The following is a 20,136-nucleotide window of genomic DNA, read 5'->3' as shown; positions in this document are numbered from 1 at the left end:
ATAATGGCCCAAACAACAAAAATATGGCCCAGGTTGCAATATACAGAACTGACGAAAACTAAGGTATGCAGAGAAAGTCTGACAGTGTTCAGAGACTGTTCAAGGTGTCTTGTTATAAAGTTGGTAATTATTACTCTTAAATTAGCACATAGTTTATAACTAGGGATGCATCAATTGATCAGGTGTTGATCAAAATATAGTATTTCAATATGCCAGTTGGAAAACCCCTAAAATAAATGTAAAACAGTGTTTAAAATCAGTCACGGCTGCCCTGTGGCCATCATACACACCTAAGGCTGTATGTTCATGTCTGCTCTTGCACAAATTTGAAATGGTGTTGTTGACTGTGGTGAGACTTGAGATGGATTCAGGCAGGCAGTATCCTCTGGCTGCTTGTTCATAGTGACTGTTCGGGGGCCTGTGTTAGCAAGATGCAACAGAATTTCAGAATTTAGTTGAAACAAGGGTTTTGAGGCATATCTGAGTTTGATATGTCCCGAGGTTTGGCCAAAGTGTTAGAAGTGCCTTAAGGCATCTCATCCTTTTGCAGCTGCTGTGACAAAAAATGTAGTGGGGCATTTGGGGCAGCATTATTATTGTAAGGCTATATGGGCTGGTAGCGACATCGGCCACTGCATTGTTGTCTCCTGGGTGGCAATTTTACTCGGTGTCTGAAAGAAATGTAAAATGTCTGTTAGTAATATCATTTGACCTTTGAAGCCTCTCTGTTAATTTAGAAATGCATGCAGGTGTGGGAGACATATCAAGAATTGTCAGTCTCAGATCATGCAGTTGCTGAGTTAGGTGTTATTAAGATGTAATGAGTCGGGAACAAATCTTTGATTGGTACTGGATATCATGAATCTAATTTAAATCGGTGATCCGTATCAGCCCTCCAAAGCCCGGCTGGAGCATCCTAATTCATAACACATCTAGTTGGTCACTGAACACGGAGCGTTTGTTTGGTAGCTTCTACCAAGTTGATTTAGATGGTCATTTCTGCAGTACAAGATTAACACCACCTAACCAATTTTGCTTGTGTATTTCAAGTAACTTAACCAGCCTGCTAATAATTCTGACCTTTACCCCTCTTCCCTGCTCAGGTTATGCAATGGTCTCAGCGGCACATCCAGATTTCCAGGTGCTTGTGTCCCTCTCTCGTGTGTTCGGGCTCTCTTCCCTCTGCTCTACAGCTGAGGTGGCTGTGATTTCCCTCCTGGCCAGCGCTCCCTAAGAGGCCAAGATTGCCAAGATCTGCCCTGTGGCGAGCATGACGGCCACCACGCGTGGCTCTCCGGTGGGAGGCAATGACACTCAGGGCCAGGGCCAGGCACCTGATGCTCAGAGCCAACCCCCACTGCCACAGAACCAGGTCAGCATCATCAATCCAGCTAATACTCAACATTAGACCTGTCTTTCAATATACCCATCATATTTTGTGACTGTGACTGTGCATTACACTTCCTTTCCGACAGTAGACACATGTAATTAAATTAACTTGTGAAGGGAGAAGGAACAGAGTGTGTTTTGACATCTCTCTTTTTGTTAGTCCAGACACTGCAGCACAGTTTTATTTAACAGATATTGCTCGTACCTAACCACACACAGATGCCAAAGGGGACAAAAAGGGAGGGGAGGAGGGAGCGGAAAAGAGGGAGAAAGAGTGTGAAGGCAAGGCATCAATGAACAGAGCCTCCTGAGTGATGGATAAAGGGTGTGTGTGTGTGTGTGTGTGCGTGTGCGTGTGCATGTGCAGGCCTGTGTTGGTTAGAGATGAGCCGTGGTGAGACGTGAGAGGCAAGCTGCCTATGTAGGTCAGCCAAGCAGAAGGAGCCTTCACCACACACCCCCACATTTCATATTTCTCAGTTATGCATCTCTCTTGACTATGTGTATCCCTCTTTACTCTCCCATACACAGCTGCTCACACGACCACTGATGTTCATACACACTCGTTAGATGAGGGAAAAAATAAATAAGGGAATGGTCTCATTGGTGCTGAAATGCACATTAATAGATGCACGTTGTTGCCTTTGTTTCTCAAACACTCTTCCTTCCAAAATTTCTATTCGACAGCAGCGTAACAGAGATACACCCACATACTAACACATTTATTCTTCTAACACAACTATGTCAGTCCTCCCTTTTTTTCTTCTTCTTGGTGAATAAGGATGAAAAACGCATGTTCTATTTGCCAAATACTACGAATATAATGACTTGAATGGTTTTGTTGAAAGGCCTTTCAGGGGAGACACCTGCTTCTTTATACCTACATGCATGTACACTTAGTGACCAGAACAATAGAAACCCTACACTCATACAGGAAGTGGGCCTTGCCTTCACATTGGTATGTATAGAAACTGGTGTATATAACAGAAATTAAAGTTCCACTTTTGCTTTGCAGGCCAACAAGTCATTTCTGTCATTACGTCGTTTTTTGTTGTCTTGCCACAGATTTTGATTCATTTCTGCCATTAGTAAAATTACAATCATTCTTCTTGGTATGTAGTGGGGCAGACTGTTGCATTGCGATTGGAGCCCACTCAGGCTTTTTTTTGTTTTGTTTTGATGGATTGGTAACAGCTACATAAAGCAAGGCCTATTTCTGATCCTTTGTTTGCTCCGGGTACACCAATGATCAAAAATGGCCCATTGTGCTCCAATAAAACACTGCAATCGTGCAGCCTTGTTAGTGAGTGACCATACAAGCACATAGATTAAATAAACAGCAGTCTGTAGTTTCAGTTAATAATAATATCAGAGAGTGTGAGTGAGCTAACAGGCAAACCTGTTATGTCTTAAAAAATGGTTGCTATGCTGCTTTTTCAGCATTTATTCACAGCTCTAAAGTGATGCTGTTGGTTGAAAACTGCATTTGAACTTGATTTACAGTTAAGTCATATTTCATCATCCATTTGTTAATATAGACACAAAACCAAAAGAGATCGCTCGAGGCGCCCTGGTGGTTGAGTGGTTTAATACACGTGTAAGAATTAAAACTTTTGTTTTTGGTACATGGCCTGACACTACTGTTAGATGTGGTTATATGATCATCAAACATCAACAGAGGTCAGTAAGCATTCTGTGATTTTGGTTGTCTGTGATTTTTCTAGACATCATCTCCTAACTCATCTAATGAGAACTCTCCAGTGAGCCCACCAGATGAGCAGGGCCAGGGGGATGGGCCCCCTCAGCTGGAAGAGGAGGAGCCCGCCTTCCCTCACACTGACCTAGCCAAGCTGGATGACATGATCAACAGGTACAGTAGACACAGCGGCTGTATCCTTGGTCACCCCTAGTTCAGCACACGAGATACAAACGTTAGACCCGCTCAGAAATATTGCTCTATAGCGCTATTAGTGCTCTTTAAAACTCAATGGGGGATACCCTTTTTTAAGTGAGCTTCACTGCAGATTTGCGTGAAAAGGTAAATTCCTCTCAGTGAGTGAAGGCTGTGGCACTTCCAAAAAAATCAGTCTGTATTGTGAGAAACAGACAATATACCAATTATACGATCATTAGCAGTAGATACTTTGCCATACCTCACTAATTCTTCCTCCTGACACTTTATTTTCACAAAATTCAGTCGTACATTTTGTTATGAGCTGACTGAGTTCGAACTCAATTAATTGCGCCATGAACCTGCGTTTACTCGTGTCTTTCCATTGACCTTTTTAAAATTAGCTTCACATTCAGTCTGAACACATCACACTCACACAGGTAAGGTGCTTAACAGCAAGGTAAATTGAGCTCTTTGGGGTGCAGGTAGATATTTATCCATGTTTATTACATGCATATGGTGGTTTGTCTGTTGATTTGTGTTTTATCTCTCCCAGGCCTCGTTGGGTTGTTCCAGTTTTGCCAAAAGGAGAGTTAGAAGTCCTCTTGGAAGCTGCTATAGACCTGAGTAAAAAAGGTAGGAATATACAGAATGTTGTTTTGTGTCTACAGAGATGCTTTGTGGCACGTCCTATAATTTAAGCGTAGAGAATAGGGCAACTACGGTTATTTTCATTTTTAATTAATCTCTAGAATATTTTTTCAATTATTTAATTAATGTTGATTATTGTTTAGGCTTTAGCATCTCAGAAAACAGTGAGTAATAGCCCATCCCAGAGAGCCCAAGGTGTCTCTTTCAAATGGCTTTCTCTTTTGTCGATCTAAAATACACATCAAACAAAGATATTTAATTTACAATAATATATAAAACAGAAAAGCTACAAATCATTTTAAAAATTGAACAAATGGTATGGCAAATAACTTGTGAAAATAGTGGGTGATTCATTTTCTGTTATTAATTTCATTATGGATTAATGAAATAAAAACAGAAAAGCAGCAAATGTTCTCATTTGAGAAGCTGGAAACGGCAAATGCTAGTGTCTAACAAAAAAAAATAAATAAATAATAGATTAATTGAATATTTCACCACTAAAATCAAGCCTTTTTCCACCTGATACTTCCCTCTGTACTGAACCAAATATACGATGTACACGACCTTTACTTTTATGTTTCACATGTGAAATGTCTTTTCTTTATCGTCATTTATATTTAGTCTTAAAGTAAAGAGGATTGAATATAACTCTCTGGTATCTGCAGAGAACCTTTGTTAGGCTTTGTACCTCCTGCATGCTCTTTTGCTATTTCACTTTGTTGCACATTTTATATGAATGTTATGGTATTATATGAGGGATATCTTTCCTTGCAGGACTGGATGTGAAGTGTGAGGCATGTCAGAGGTTTTTCCGAGATGGCCTGACCATCTCCTTCACAAAGATCCTGACAGACGAGGCAGTCAGTGGCTGGAAGTTTGAGATTCATGTGAGTTTTCATTGTTGCTTTGTATTTTGGTACTTGGAAGAACTAGCTTCTATAAGCCAAGGAATCAGTGATAACAGTCTAGGGTTTAATTTTTTTCTAATAAAAAAATCAACTCATGATACATTTAACAATTAAGGCTGGTGTATGTAATGTGCAGAAAAGCTACATTTTAGAGGTGACAACTTCCCTGATAACCATCTTTAGAATTTAACGCTGCTTTCAGTTCCCACAGGACACAACAACGCCGTAGTGGTTTAGATGGAAGGGATCAAAGGTGTTATGAAAGGTTGTCAAAAATCTATATTATTGTCAGGTGACGTGACTCAGCATAGTCACCTCAGCTTTATTTACTCTTTGACATCTTTACCCTTATCTCATTGTATGCATGCATTGTCCTGACCTGCATCCTGCCTGTAAATTGAGTTTTCGGTTCCGTTTTCTCAAAGCTGACGGAAAGAGGCAACGCCAGCAGTGATCAATGATCTTTTTGTTAGAAGTAGCTGAGGCTGGCTGTTGTGTTGTATTAGGGAGATTGACCTCTGGAACCTTTTCACAGTGAGACAAATAAGGACGTCAATGAGCAAAACGTCTCCTCCCGTCACTGTTAAAGTAATGTTGATTAGGTTTACATTTTGTTTAACCTTATTTTAGTACATTACACAGGATTTTACCTTATTTTTCATGATCACAGCTGCTTTGATTATTCTCATTAGTCACTCAAAATTGTAGTTGTTTGAGTGAAACTTTTTCCTTTTAAACTACATGACTGACATCTCTGAAAGCTTCTTTTGAATTCTGTGATGAGTTGGTCTCATATTGATTACTCATATCTGGCTCCTTCAGATCTGCGAACCAGTCAGCAGCCATGCAGAAGGGGCAGTAGACTGTCGTTTTCTTAATTAAATGATTAGCAGTCACACTTTTTATTTGTTTACGTGAAAATCTGGAGTTTTCACACCAAACATGTCAATGATTTGAGATGCCAGTTAAGGCACCAAAATGTGAGTCTTGACAGGTAGTTTATTTTAGGAGTTAAGTCTGCAGCAGCTGCTCTAGCAAGGCCCGCTTTACTGCAGGGTAACAGAGGCAGAAGCCATAAATAATATAGTATTTCTCATATTTCCAGGTAGATTGTATTAATGTAAATGTGTCAGTTATAACAATCAGCTTTTAAAAGCAAAAACCAAAAGCACATAATAATTTCAAGCGTTGACCCACACTATTGAGTCAGATTCGACTTGGTACTTGAAATTCTTATTTGGGGGCAGCCCTAATATGTATATGTTTTAGGCCATGGCATATGACTGGTCTCTTTATTTTTTTTTTGTGCAAAAAACATTTGAAATAAAGGGCTTATACTGTGACAAATATCTTCTGAAAAATGATATTGTGGTAATATATATTCAGCAGAGCTTCCATCCTTTCCTAACCTGTTTTCAACATACTGGGCCTCTGAATTCAACTGTAAGAGCTGCAGAAGAGTACATCCAGGAGATAAAAGGCTAAAATGAGAAAAAAATGAAAGATCTGAACATTAGCTGAGTTACAGGCTGATGTGCTAATGTGATCTTGCTAGCTTGTATTTTGCACATAGTGCATGGTTTTGGTAAAGCTTCGGTTTGATGGTTTTGTGGTTGGAATTTACTTTGTGTTGTTATGTTATTTGAGTGGTTCTGTAATTCTGTGTAATTGACAAGATGAGCAGGTGACGTATATGTGCACTGTTGTGTTCTGGGGATTCAGTGCAAATAAGATGATGTCAAATTGTATTTATGAACCCTTTTCAGATGAAAATACAAGGTTATTGTTACTAAACCGGAAGTGGATCGCAGCATTCCTGAGGATGGATATTTTCCAGTTGGCCTTGAAATTTTCTTTCTCTCCCATTCTTGCTTTCCTTCTCTGTCTCTCGTAGTCTAGTGGTTAATAATGTCATTGTTTTTTTTTCTACCCGTAATTGTTGTTTCACAGAGGTGTATCATCAATAACACACACCGGTTGGTGGAGCTGTGTGTGGCCAAGCTCTCTCAGGACTGGTTTCCTCTACTGGAGCTGCTGGCCATGGCCACCAACCCTCACTGCAAGTTCCACATCTACAATGGCACACGGCCCTCTGAGACTGTCCCCGCTGGAGCACAGCTGGCCGACGATGAGCTCTTCGCCCGACCACCAGACCCACGCTCTCCTAAGGTGAGTCACCACTGCAACAGTTGACCAAACATGACAATTGTACCCTTTTAATATAATGTCTTATGAGGCTAATCATAGACTCTTTGATCAGGTTAATGTCTTTGACAGACTAGATACTGCATGATATCACTCAACAAATATATTCCTATGATATGATAAATGTTTAGGCGTGTAAATTAAAATCATCTTGTCAGCAACAGTCATGCAGAAAAGAGGCTGTTTTCTTCCTCCAGAGGACAGTCGGCCTGTCTTGCTTCCTCTTAGACAGAATCCATAGAGTGACATTTTAGTCTTACCCCGAGGGTCCTCATGAAATAAAGAGAATCCCTCTCTGGAGTGGCCTGATAATGAAAGATATGGAACTCACAGTCCATAAGACACTTAGTGCTTGTGTCAGAAAGCAGATTGTATAAAAGAGAAGGTTGATACACCAGAGAATAGGAATTTTACAGTGAAAGAGCGATGAATACAGCGTGGGCACAGGGTCAGTATGAACAGTGCTGCGGCACTGCTTGCCTGTCTGCCTCTGCTGGCAGGAGGCCCAGGGCTACTTAGGGTTCCACTGTGTAACGATTAAGTCAGATTTTGCTACTGTTTTGCTTTTATTTTTTTAGGGTGGAAATTAATCAGTCATAAATATTAAACTATAATGCAAACTTTTTATTGGCAAAAAGAAGCAGTTAAACCTCTGGTCAGGTCATTGATGGAGGTTAGCGCCGCTGCTAGGTGCATATAGGGGAAACACTGCAGGTAGAGCTGTTTTGAAGTCTCCTTCATCCCCCGTCTAATACTGTGTCTCCTCCTCAATGACTTGGATCTCTTTTTCAAATGACACTTGAGGAAAAACAAATATAGGAGAAACTAAATATTGTTTTCTTTTGTTTTTCAAGCTTGTACTTGTGAACTTAGTTGGTGGAAAAAAATCTGGAAATTTGTTTGTTTTGTTTGAGGAAATTAATGTCAGTTATAATCCCAACAGGAAAACTCTTTGGAAAATGTGTCTCAACCATCTCTGTCAACATATTAAAGGCAACTTCTTCAATGTGTTTTTCACTCTTGTTTTTTTGCATTCACAGGGCTGGTTGGTGGACTTAATAAACAAATTTGGCACGTTAAACGGGTTTCAAATGTTACACGATCGCTTCATGAGCGGCCAAGCACTGAACGTCCAGATCATAGCTGCACTTATCAAGTAAGGCAATGAAAATGCACAATACATGTCAATTGGCTTTCCTTAACATTTTATGGGCAAGCAAAGTGCTCTCAGTGTAAAGTTTGTGTTTGCGCTGATTTTGTGTTCTCTGTGTTACAGGCCTTTTGGCCAGTGTTATGAGTTCCTCACATTGCACACGGTAAAGAAGTACTTCCTTCCAGTCATCGAGATGGTTCCTCAGTTTTTGGAGAATCTCACAGATGAGGAGCTGAAGAAAGAGGCCAAGAATGAAGCCAAAAACGACGCACTGTCCATGATAATCAAGTCTCTGAAGAATCTGGCTTCTCGTGTACCAGGACAGGAGGAGACCGTTAAGAATTTAGAGATTTTTAGGTTAAAAATGATTCTTAGGTGAGTATTAAAAGATCATGTCTTATCAACAGAGAAAGGGTTTTGTTCAAATTTGAGTGCAATTATAACCATACACATTTAATATGATTAGATATCAATTGATTAAACTCTCAATTTTTATCACCAGGTTATTGCAAATTTCTTCTTTTAACGGCAAAATGAATGCACTAAATGAAGTTAACAAGGTGATCTCCAGTGTGTCCTACTACACTCATCGGCATAACCCTGAGGAGGAGGAATGGCTGACTGCAGAGCGCATGGCGGTAAGCTCAGCTCAGCTCAGCTCTTAACTTCTGTGCTTTGCATCAAAGATTTCTCTTTATCTAAAATCCACTTCTCCTTTCTGTGTTGTCCTTATCCATCCTCAGGAGTGGATCCAGCAGAACCACATTCTGTCTATTGTGCTGAGGGACAGTTTGCACCAGCCGCAGTACGTAGAGAAACTGGAGAAGATCCTTCGCTTCGTTATCAAAGAGAAAGCTCTTACAATGCAGGATCTGGACAATATCTGGGCTGCACAGGTACACTGCAACTAACAATATTTTTAGTGTTATGCTAATGATTCATTGTTTAGTCTATAAAGTGACAAATGTGCATTACAAGTTAACAGAGCCAAAAGATTCACTTTAACATGTCATATGCAGAGTGTTTCTAATGACATGACACAAAGCAAGCAAGTTCTGTATTTACCTAATGCTACATAACAGAACTCATGTATATCGTTACTGTTCATGATATATTCTGAGTATGCTGGTATTCAATATTGGCTTTTGGTGTAGTTTAGTTGGGTCAACACAGGTAAAACTGGATAAAGTCTTCAATGGATGCCATCTTCTTCGCAATACAACAATACAACACTGCTACTTGAGTAGTTGTGATATGACATGACACAACATAGCTTTAAGTGCGTTATGTTGTTTTGTGCTACACTGGAGGGACAAACTGTAGTTTGAGAAAGCTAAGTGAAAATAGCTTGGAGCTATTTTGTAATTATTGTATGTTTTGGAGTGGCACGAGATTACCTGTTGAGCATCCAGGTGGTTGTCTGGTCAGGTTTTTCATCTTTACCACATTTTTTATAATGGTGAGCAACAACCCTACCAAACAATTACGTCAGTCAGGTTTCTTGCCCAGTTATGTTTTTAGACTGGAAATGATCCTCAACATCACTCACTCTACCAGGTACTGAGCTCATAAAACTAGCGTTTGTGCTACCGACAATGCCAGTACAGGTTGCGCCTGCATGGCATGATCAAGACACACAGCTGTAGATTTGGCTCTGGTCACATCTAGAGTAGAAGCAGAGTAGGGATTTCTGGCACAACTTTACCTACTCCCATGATGCATGGAGAAGGGAAGAGGTCTGAAGAGGTCAAAATTCCTCTTGTAGTATAAAGAGCAACTTATTTGTTAGACCGCTTTTCAGCTAGTGGACTTTATCAAGGTCATCAGGGTCCGATGAAGCTTTGGTCTCACAATGAAGTTGTTCTTTATATACATGTGTTGCTGGAGTTATGACCTCTTCATACCCAGAGCAGAGCAATTTTACATTAAAGTTAAAATATAAATTTGTTTTCAAAGGAACATCCAATCAAAGTACATAGTAGAAATCGTGGCTCACTTAACTGTAACTAAAGCACAACTGCAGTTGTACATTGTAAACAAAAAGATGGCTGCTGCAAAAAGTACACTCTTAATTACCAATTGTCCACATTGCAAATGCAGCAACTCCCTGACACTGCTGAGACGTCTGGTGGTGGACATAAGAGGTATTTTGTTACTCCAACAGTCGGGTTATTGTCTCTGTATATCTGCAGGCTGGTAAACATGAGGCCATTGTAAAGAATGTCCACGACCTCCTGGCCAAGCTAGCGTGGGACTTCTCACCTGAGCAGCTTGATCACCTTTTTGACTGTTTCAAGGTGAGTAAGAGTTGTATTGATCAATCACTGGATCACAGATCATAAAGGGTTGTTAGACGCTATACACTATATTCTATACCTTTTTTCATTCGTTCTTGGTTGTTCTTCTTGTGCAGGCAAGCTGGACCAATGCCAGCAAGAAGCAGCGTGAAAAACTGCTGGAACTTATCCGGCGCTTGGCTGAGGATGATAAGGATGGGGTGATGGCCCACAAGGTCCTCAACCTGCTGTGGAACCTGGCACACAGCGATGATGTGCCTGTAGACATCATGGACCAGGCTCTTAGTGCTCACATCAAGATATTGGATTACAGTTGCTCACAGGTACGTGTTGTTGGTTGTTGTTTTAAAGGTGAATGGCATGCAGAATAACAGATTGGAGGGCTTATTTAACTCAATGTACTGAGGATGTTTAATTTTCACTCACAGGACAGAGACACACAGAAGATTCAGTGGATAGATCGCTTCATAGAGGAGCTACGAACCAATGACAAATGGGTGATCCCTGCCCTGAAGCAAATCAGAGAAATCTGTAGCCTCTTTGGAGAAGCCCCTCAAAACCTTAGGTAAGGTCATGGTTAAAATAATTTTATATTACAGGAACACATTATAATGTTGGCAAGTATGAAGTGTTTATTTGGCATAGTTTTAAAGTATTTTATTTTGAATTATAATTATTTGTTTTGCACATAATGCATGAACACCCACAAGAAAAGCAGCAAGTCTCTTAGTTTTCTCATATTTGACAGCTGACATTCCTGGCATTTTTTTTTATCACAGATGAGGCATGTCAACTCTTATGCTTGGCACCCAAGAGAGTAAATGGCCAACCAGTTTATTGTCGTATTGTTGCAAGATAACATCACAATTGTCCTCTGCAGCTCATCCCCGTGCACTACTTAAACATCAGTGGTGACCAACAGGGCTGGCCAATGCACCCAAAATTTTTACTGATATCTGTCACTAAACCAAATTTTGCTCTTCCTCATTTTGAGTGTTTTGGTATATTCTGAAAACATGTCCCACTGTGTGGCCATGAGGCCCCTGTAAATCAAGCATTACATTTATTTGGCCACTATCTTTTTTTTTTTACTTGGATGGTTTGATGAAAGAGATGCTCATTTTTCTTTTAGAGAATGAAAGGAGCGGAAAGGTACATTTACTTTGTTGGCTTTGTTACACTGTAATAAAGCAAACTCTGTAACTGTAGTTGAAAGATGTTGATAGGTTCAGGTCCAACCTTAATCACTCCAAGCTCGTGCCTAAACTCAGTCACATCCAGCCAGTCGAAATGCCCACTTCTGTCTGCAGCTGACTAGCTAGTTATCGGTCTAGTCTGGTAGCTAGCTTGTCAAGTAAATGTTCAGTATATATTCAAAGTTACTGTTAGTGTTTACATGAATATTTTTTAAATCATTGGCCTTTTTCACAGCAGACACTTAAACCTGTCTTGGGAGGAAAAGCACAGTTATTACTAACAACGTTAACAACTATCTATCTATCTATCCAAATGTCCCAGTATGATGTGAGAGGGAGTTAGTATGCACAATACCAAAACCCTGAAAGCGATGCAGCTTAACGGAATTCAGCCATCATCAGTTTTGTTATTTACACTGCTTTTCCTACTGTGATAGGTCAAAATGTCTTCAATGAAAAAAGCCTATTTGTTATACATGCTTATAAGAAGCGTAGGTTTAGCATAATTCAGAACTTGTTCTGTCCGTGAATCATGTTGTGAGGACTTTAAGGTGTCAGGGAGTTGTAGTTCTAACCAGGGTCTACAATGCCAACAAACATGATAATTTATTTAACATTACCATGGTAAATTTGTGAAATTATTGTGAGATTGATTTGAAGTCATATTGTTCAGCATTAATCATAAATTATTATATTTTTCTAGTCAATATAGAAAATATGTAGTATACATGCCTGTTGTTTTTCAGAAAGAAAATGCCAATTAACATACAAACGAACTTAGTGGGGTAAGTTGAGTGCTAATTCCAGGGTTCTACCTATTTCTTTTTCACGTCAAGTCTAACTTTCTCTTTGACATGTTTATGATGTATACTATGTAAAATGTAAATCTCTGTCATGAATTCGCTTAAGCAATTCTTTCTTGGGTTTCATCTCAAATGACTGATTCCTCATCCAATCTTCTGTTCAAAGTCCTGCACATGTGTAGTTCAGTCAAGCAAGTGACATACATTGAGGCAAGACACTTATGTATTCTGAATAATGGCAAAATTCAGGGGTTTGGGGGGCATTAAATTGTACCGTCTCTGCTCTTACTGTTAGAAACCTTTGCAACCCAGATGCTCTCTCATCACATTATTTGTTGCACATTTTCAATTTCTGATTTGAAAATGTGCTACAAAGAATTTCTTTCTTTTTCTTAGACCTAAGCTCATTAGGATTAAGAAATTGAAAATTAGGCCAAAAGAGAAAAATAGATCATAGATCAATAGGACTAAAAGCTGTGGTCACAATCGTGCAATATGAAATATTATATTATTATTATTGGAATAGGCACTGATTAAGTGGTATAGTCTATATAATGATAACCATTAACAATTATCATTATGTTTGTTCTTAGATGATTCATTTTATGTCATTTGATTTCATTACGAAGCAGTATAATTAGAAAATTGCTTGAGACAATTGTTTATATTGAATGCAATTTCAGGTTAGATAAAATCAAAGTGCGGTTTCTGAACGCAAGCCAAGTCCAAAAAATGTATGAGGCGTGGTTACCATAATTTCTGAAAAGAGGTTAACTCTACCTTGTATAGATTTCTCTAGATGCACTTGTTGGGCGTTTCTGTGCACTTTCTCAGTATAACACAAGTCATAATGCATATACAGAATAGTCCTTTTTATAGACAGTTACACAACTTAATGAAAGGTCCTTTGAGATGGAGCCCCATTCTTCCTGATGCCAGCTCCTTTCAGCACAAATCATTCAATGCAAAATATCAGGGGTATTTCATGCCTTGAACCAACGTATTCAAATTTATCCTAATATTTTCCCTGCATTTCGTATGCGTATAGATCTTTTACTTGAGAAATGTAGTAACACTAGTAGTAGTTGTTCTATTCAGCGTAATCCTGCCACTGCTAATAAGAAACTGGAGTCATAATGTAACTGCAGAATTTGAATAAATCCAATTCTTTTTTTTAAGATAAATTTGGCATTGGTAATTTAAACAGATTTTAGTATGTTGCATGTGGCTCTTGGTAGTACAGTGGATTGCAGGCTCATTTCAAGCCAAAAACATTGTTTTATGTGGAAAACAAGGCAGGAAATGGCCTTTATTGATATGACCTCTTCTGCTGGTTATTCTATGACACACACACACACACACACACAAATACACCAAAAGCTGCTTTCTTTATGTCCCTGATAGAAACAAATGAGAAATCAGTCATGCTATGTTTTCTAAATCAGAAATAGTGTTGCTAAAAGTATGTCAGCTTCATTTTCACTTTCTTTTTTAGTCTTCCTTGCTTCATCATTGAATTTCTGTTTGCCCCCCTTACGACCTTCACTCCTCCTGCTGTTCTCTCTTCAGTCAAACCCAGAGAAGTCCTCATGTATTTTACCGCCATGACTTGATCAACCAGCTGCAGCATAACCACGCTCTGGTCACCCTAGTGGCTGAGAACCTCTCGGCCTACATGGAGACCATGAGGCAGTTCTCCAAAGGTACACTGTCGCGGCCAGAAATGGCACCCTGTGTTAGTCAGACATTTTCATAGGTACAGCAGTTGGATCAGGAATGTGCACTGTCTGCTGTCTGACTGGTCGTATGTGTGCTTTTACAGAAGAACAAGCAGAGTTTGACCCCCAGACGGTCAGGCCAGGAAGCCGCTACAGCCATGTCCAGGAAGTACAGGAACGACTCAACTTCCTAAGGTACAACATCACCTTAAACATCTCACACTCAAATACATCAAATGAACAAGGGTATTGTAGTTCCCTAAAAGCTGAGACTACAGCTAGGAATGGAAGAAATATAAATATAAAAACCTTAATTATCAAGCATATTCTGCCTTAACAAAAGCTGTACTTTGAGTTGAGTAGGGGTCAAATCTCATAATGTGTTGGCTCAGATCAGCTATAATAAATTGCCAATGCATTGCTACTAGATCCATCCAATTATTCTCATACCCATTCAAAGACAAATTTGGTCAGTTTTATGAAAATCGCAGCACAGAGAATGTTGAAAAAGATTGATTAGAAAACATACTGTTGCATTTGCGCAACGGTTGCTTGACATTCAGTTTTCATCTGTTATGATTTTACATCTTCATCAAAATCTAAGGTAATATTTATGCATATATATATATGTGTGTGTGTGTGTGTGTGTATATATATTATATATATATATATATATATATATATATATATATATATATATATATATATATATATATATATATATATATATATATATATATATATAGTAATGTAGGAAGAAAGATGTATATAGATAATATACTGTTTAATGTAGGCCTCAAATGTCTCAACCTATGGGAGCTGCACAGTACATCCACAGTCGTGTCCTTTAGCCCCTAAGCTGCTCAATTGAAGTACCTTGTTCAAGGACAACAGTGGGTAATTGGGGAGAAGTAAGTGGTTAGCCAGGGACTTTACCCCCACCAGCAATTATGATGCAAGTCTGGGACCAGCTACATGACCTTCACAAGCACGTTTCTCTAACCTTCAGGCCACCAGTGTCCACTATTGATTTTCTTTCTTGTCTTTTTGCCAGGTTCCTGCTAAAAGATGGCCAGCTGTGGTTGTGTGCCCCTCAGGCCAAGCAGATTTGGAAGTGTCTGGCTGAGAATGCAGTGTTTCTCTGTGACCGTGAGGCCTGCTTCAAGTGGTACGGTTTGATTTGATCTATCCTGGTCTTCGGATTAAATGAATTCCCTTCATCACCAAATGTCTGTTCTGAATGCTGTGTTACTTTCCTGCCACCCAATAGGTACTCCAAGCTGATGGGTGATGAGCCAGACCTGGATCCAGACATCAATAAGGACTTCTTTGAGAACAACGTTCTGCAGTTGGACCCATCTCTTCTGACAGAGAATGGCATGAAGTGCTTTGAGAGGTTCTTCAAGGCTGTCAACTGCAGGGAGGGCAAGCTGGTAGCAAAGCGCAGGGCCTACATGATGGATGACCTGGAACTAATAGGCTTGGACTACCTCTGGAGGGTGAGGAGATTTGTTGCAACAGGCACACTTAAACAGATGTTTTTTGTTTAGGGAGGCAGATAGTTGTCCATTTAGTTGTCCATTTAGTCACCTTGGGCACCACTTAAAGCTCTGGAAGCAACAGACAGGTGTCTGATTTTATAAGCTTCTGGTTGGATTCATTTTTAAGTTTGTGTGTATTGCAGAGAAGGAGAGCAATACACTTTGTTGGGAAACACATTGATGATATGTGTAGGCTGTAGTTCTGACTGCATCACCAGTTGTACTGTGTGGTCCTGCTGACTAAACTCAGTCAGCAGAATCCCTTTCTGTCTTCAAAACAGCTTGAAGACCTGCTTCTTAAAGTACTTGCACACCTAATATCCTCTCTCTTTCTCTCTCTGATGATGTTATGCACTTATGTTACCTCGTGCATCTGCAATCCTTGTGGTACTTGTATCAGGTGGAATGTGGAAGTGTTGGGGCACTTACTCTCGAAGGCTCATTTTTACGTTGCTTTGGACAACACAATGTCTGCCAAAAGAATAAATGTAATTGGTTAGGCTCACATTACACTGCACTCTCTGCTCTGTGATAACTTAAAACTTTGATATAATGGTCCTAACTTGGTGCACATGTGAGGAAAATATGCTCTGCAGTTTGTCAGTACTGTGTACTTCTCATTGTAGCCTTGAGGTAGGAATTGCATCGTTAACAAAAGAGGGCTTGACAGTGGACACAGATATGACTGGCACTATGCACATATTTTTGAGATCCTCACTGTTCTGTTTCCACTATATTGCAAGAGAGAAAACAGCAGTCTTGTAGTACGTAAGGCCTTGCCCCCTCTTCTCTTCTGAGTGGTCAATAATGAGGCTCCTCACTTTAGTGCTTCGAACCTCCACAGACGTGTATGCACGAAAGTCAAAGTCAGACTCTCAGCTCTGAGTATGATTGAGAACCCTGCTTGGACAAAAAAAAATATTTTTGATATTCTTTCCTCTCCCAGGTGGTAATTCAAGGAAGCGATGACATCGCCAGCCGAGCCATAGACCTGCTGAAAGAGATCTACACCAACCTCGGACCAAAACTACAAGTCAATCAGGTACATTAACTGTTCTGTTTCTCTTGTCTCCTTCCTGTCGAGGTTTGTCTGTCAACAAATGTTGTAATGTCAAGAGGTCAATTTAAATAATTCGGTGTAATAACAAGTTACCTGGCTTCATCGTTGTACCCGTTCCTCTCCCTTTAGGTTGAAATTCATGAAGATTTCATCCAGTCGTGTTTTGACCGTCTGAAGGCATCCTATGACACCCTGTGTGTGTTAGATGGAGACAAAGACAGCATCAACTGCGCCCGTCAGGAGGCTATCCGCATGGTGCGAGTTCTCACTGTGCTCAAGGAGTACATTAATGAGTGTGACAGTGACTACCATGAGGAGAGGACTATACTGCCTATGTCAAGGTACGGTAACGATGACTGTGCATCAACTGGTTGATGCTTTGCCATGAAAATAGACTCCCAAGTCACCAAAGATGCCTTGAAATAAATAAGAGTTTTAGTTTGATAAAATTATAAGAATAAATAAAATCAACATTATCGTCAACCCAGTCCTGACAGACCTGATGTCTGACAGGTCACACATTAGAGTTCATATACATTACTTCTCAAAATTTGGTAAATTGTTGCCCATCACTTTTCACCGTTTGAGTATGAAGGCTCCAGAACAAGGAAAAAGTCTATTTGCTTTATTCACACTTATCACCATGTTCCTCCGCAGTGAAATATACGTGATACAGAATAGAAGGTTGCAAGTATTTACGGTTTCACTTCCTCTTTCTTCCATTTCTCTTGCAGAGCTTTCCGTGGGAAGCATATCACGTTGATCGTCCGTTTCCCCAACCAAGGGCGCCAGGTAGATGACTTGGATATCTGGTCACACACCAATGATACAATCGGCTCAGTTCGACGCGGCATCCTAAACAGGATCAAAGCAAATGCTGCACATACCAAGATAGAGCTTTTTATTGGTGGGGAGGTTGTTGATCCAGCTGACGACAGGAAGCTGATTGGACAGCTCAATCTGAAGGACAAAACGGTGAGACCTTTTCATTAAAAGTGCTGTGCTTCCTCTGTGCTTTTCTATGTGCGTACACATAATGGAAACTCTTATTTTTACTGTTCATTACTTATGCATTAAAATGAGTGATCCTAACCATTGTGTCCACGTCAGAAGTAACACTTTATTTTGAAGCCAAAATGACTGTTGAACTGATGGTTAGTTTTGTTATCTATTAGATCAGCATTAACTCACTGTAATTTCCTTTGTACAGCTTATCACGGCCAAGCTGACCCAGGTGAGTGCCAACATGCCCTCAAGCCCAGACAGCTCCTCTGACTCATCCACTGGCTCTCCTGGTAACCACGGCAACCACTATAGCGATGGGCCCAACCCTGAGGTGGAGAGCTGTCTTCCTGGCGTGGTAGGTTTGCAGCACAGTTACTGTATTAATTAAACCATTAATTGACAATGTATGACCGATGTTAAATTAAATGCAAATTTAATAATTATAATGAGCAGTCATTTTTAATTATTACTTAAACTTTTTTATCAGATGGCTTATTTATCATTGTATGTTGATCAGTATGTTAACAGCAGTACTCTTAACACCCTCTGCCCTGTTTCACAGATAATGTCGCTGCATCTGCGCTACATTTCCTTCCTGTGGCAGGTGGCCGACCTGGGCTGCAACCTCAACATGCCACTGCTGAGAGATGGAGCTCGAGTTCTCATGAAACTCATGCCCCCAGGTATACGCGCACCTGTACTCTCAGTATATTATCCAGCCAATTTACTTGATGAAAACACGCAGCTACACACATACACAGGCACCGTTATCTCAGTGGTCATGTTTGTGCTGTTTCTGTGTCCTTAGATAACACTACAGTGGAGAATCTGCGAGCTGTGTGTCTGGACCACGCCAAGCTCGGTGAGAACAGCCTCAGTCCGTCGCTGGACTCGCGCTTCTTCGGCCCCTCACCCTCACAAGTGCTCTACCTCATTGAGGTGGGTCTCAGTGTGCTTTTGCATCACAAGTTGTGATACTTTTTGTGCCCTGTTAAACATGTTTTTTTTGCATTGTCTGCTTGAATAGCCTGTGATGTAGTAGTGTGCCATTGTGTTGATTTTTGTGTGAACTGCAGTACTACAACTTTATTAGCAGTCATAACAGTAATTTTCCCTTGTGAGACACGCCACATATTTATATACTGTATTAGCTGGATAACTGCAGTGTGCCACATTTGAGAGTTCCTGCTTATACTCAGTAAAGATACCAACAAACACCACTAATCCTTCTGTGTGAGACAGGCCCGGTGTTTCTGTTCTGTGTCTGTCTATAAGAAAGTTCACACTATTCTTGCCCATGTTCCAGGTTGTTTATGCTTTGCTGATGCCAGCCAGTGCCACTCTTGGCGAAGACGCCAGCGACTTCCAGTACAATTTCTTGAAGAGCGGTGGGCTGCCCCTGGTGTTGAGCATGCTCACCAGGAACAACTTCCTCCCATCGGCTGACATGGAGACACGGCGCGGGGCTTACCTCAATGCGCTGAAAATCGCCAAGCTGCTCCTTACTGCCGTAGGCTTTGGGCATGTAAAAGCTGTGGCAGAGGCCTGCCAGCCCAACGCTGAGGGAAATATTCCTGTCTCTCCGGTTAGGCCACACACATAACTCACACAGAGATACACCTGTATGACTGGTTCCTTAATAGTTGACTGCCATATCTCTGACATGTCTTTTCTTCATACCCCTATTACCATTGTCCACAGATTAATCAGGCCACGCATGACCAGGCCCTGGTCCTCCAGAGTGCCCTGCAAAACATCCCTAACCCTGCCTCAGAATGCATGCTGCGCAATGTAGCCATCCGCCTGGCCCAGCAGATTTCCGACGAGGTAACAGAAAATGTAAGAGATTTGATTTTTCTAACGTTTGTAATATTAGAATACCGAGAACTAGTGGCAGTAATGAATCTTAATGAATAGTTTCTATAGGCACTGTATGGCAGGTAGTAATTTAAGGGTAAATGTCTGAATAGATGAGCTAGTAATAAAGATAGATACCCACACTTGAAAATGTTATATTTAATGTAGTGTTCGTTGTAATAAAGATGAGAAGAGGATAGTAAGAAACAAAAACCAGACAAGTAGATAAAGTCTATTTATGTTGAGTGGTGCTGTTTGTAATAATGGCTTTTATGGGACCATTTTTTTCACCAGAATTTCTTCCAGGCATCGAAGTACATCCCAGACATTTGTGTGATCCGAGCGGTACAGAAAATAGTGTGGGCATCAGGCTGTGGTACAGTGCAGCTCGTCTTCAGTTCAAATGAAGAAATCAGCAAGATATATGAGAAGGTAAGTTGCCTTTGAATGTTGTTGCTCTTC

The 20,136-nt window shown here is 40.3% G+C and overlaps 1 protein-coding gene across 5 annotated transcripts in view; it reads left to right on the top strand.

Annotated features, from left to right (window-relative positions):
• The first annotated feature begins 1,209 nt into the window (after window positions 1-1,209).
• Window positions 1,210-20,136, top strand: part of usp9 (ubiquitin specific peptidase 9) — a 33,871-nt gene continuing 14,944 nt past the window's right edge. For 3 of the 5 annotated variants that reach the window (XM_070914139.1, XM_070914137.1, XM_070914135.1), the window contains exons 1-25: window positions 1,210-1,372; window positions 3,114-3,259; window positions 3,837-3,916; window positions 4,706-4,818; window positions 6,790-7,008; window positions 8,085-8,200; window positions 8,321-8,572; window positions 8,700-8,835; window positions 8,941-9,093; window positions 10,390-10,494; window positions 10,611-10,817; window positions 10,923-11,059; window positions 14,063-14,196; window positions 14,319-14,406; window positions 15,266-15,379; window positions 15,482-15,710; window positions 16,699-16,794; window positions 16,942-17,153; window positions 17,547-17,787; window positions 18,023-18,172; window positions 18,380-18,500; window positions 18,626-18,756; window positions 19,124-19,402; window positions 19,519-19,644; window positions 19,981-20,106. In XM_070914139.1, coding sequence (XP_070770240.1) covers window positions 1,271-1,372; window positions 3,114-3,259; window positions 3,837-3,916; window positions 4,706-4,818; window positions 6,790-7,008; window positions 8,085-8,200; window positions 8,321-8,572; window positions 8,700-8,835; window positions 8,941-9,093; window positions 10,390-10,494; window positions 10,611-10,817; window positions 10,923-11,059; window positions 14,063-14,196; window positions 14,319-14,406; window positions 15,266-15,379; window positions 15,482-15,710; window positions 16,699-16,794; window positions 16,942-17,153; window positions 17,547-17,787; window positions 18,023-18,172; window positions 18,380-18,500; window positions 18,626-18,756; window positions 19,124-19,402; window positions 19,519-19,644; window positions 19,981-20,106 — 3,813 coding nt within the window. In that variant the 5' untranslated portion in view covers window positions 1,210-1,270. Of the gene's footprint in view, window positions 1,373-3,113; window positions 3,260-3,836; window positions 3,917-4,705; window positions 4,819-6,789; window positions 7,009-8,084; window positions 8,201-8,320; window positions 8,573-8,699; window positions 8,836-8,940; window positions 9,094-10,389; window positions 10,495-10,610; window positions 10,818-10,922; window positions 11,060-14,046; window positions 14,197-14,318; window positions 14,407-15,265; window positions 15,380-15,481; window positions 15,711-16,698; window positions 16,795-16,941; window positions 17,154-17,546; window positions 17,788-18,022; window positions 18,173-18,379; window positions 18,501-18,625; window positions 18,757-19,123; window positions 19,403-19,518; window positions 19,645-19,968; window positions 20,107-20,136 lie in introns of all 5 variants that reach the window. The other 2 variants (XM_070914138.1, XM_070914134.1) reach the window with 2 other exon arrangements.

Source organism: Enoplosus armatus, chromosome 11, assembly GCF_043641665.1.
Source record: "Enoplosus armatus isolate fEnoArm2 chromosome 11, fEnoArm2.hap1, whole genome shotgun sequence".
Taxonomy (NCBI): domain Eukaryota; kingdom Metazoa; phylum Chordata; class Actinopteri; order Centrarchiformes; family Enoplosidae; genus Enoplosus; species Enoplosus armatus.
The sequence above is the reverse complement of the archived record's forward strand: the minus strand, read 5'-3'. Positions and strand labels throughout refer to the sequence as shown.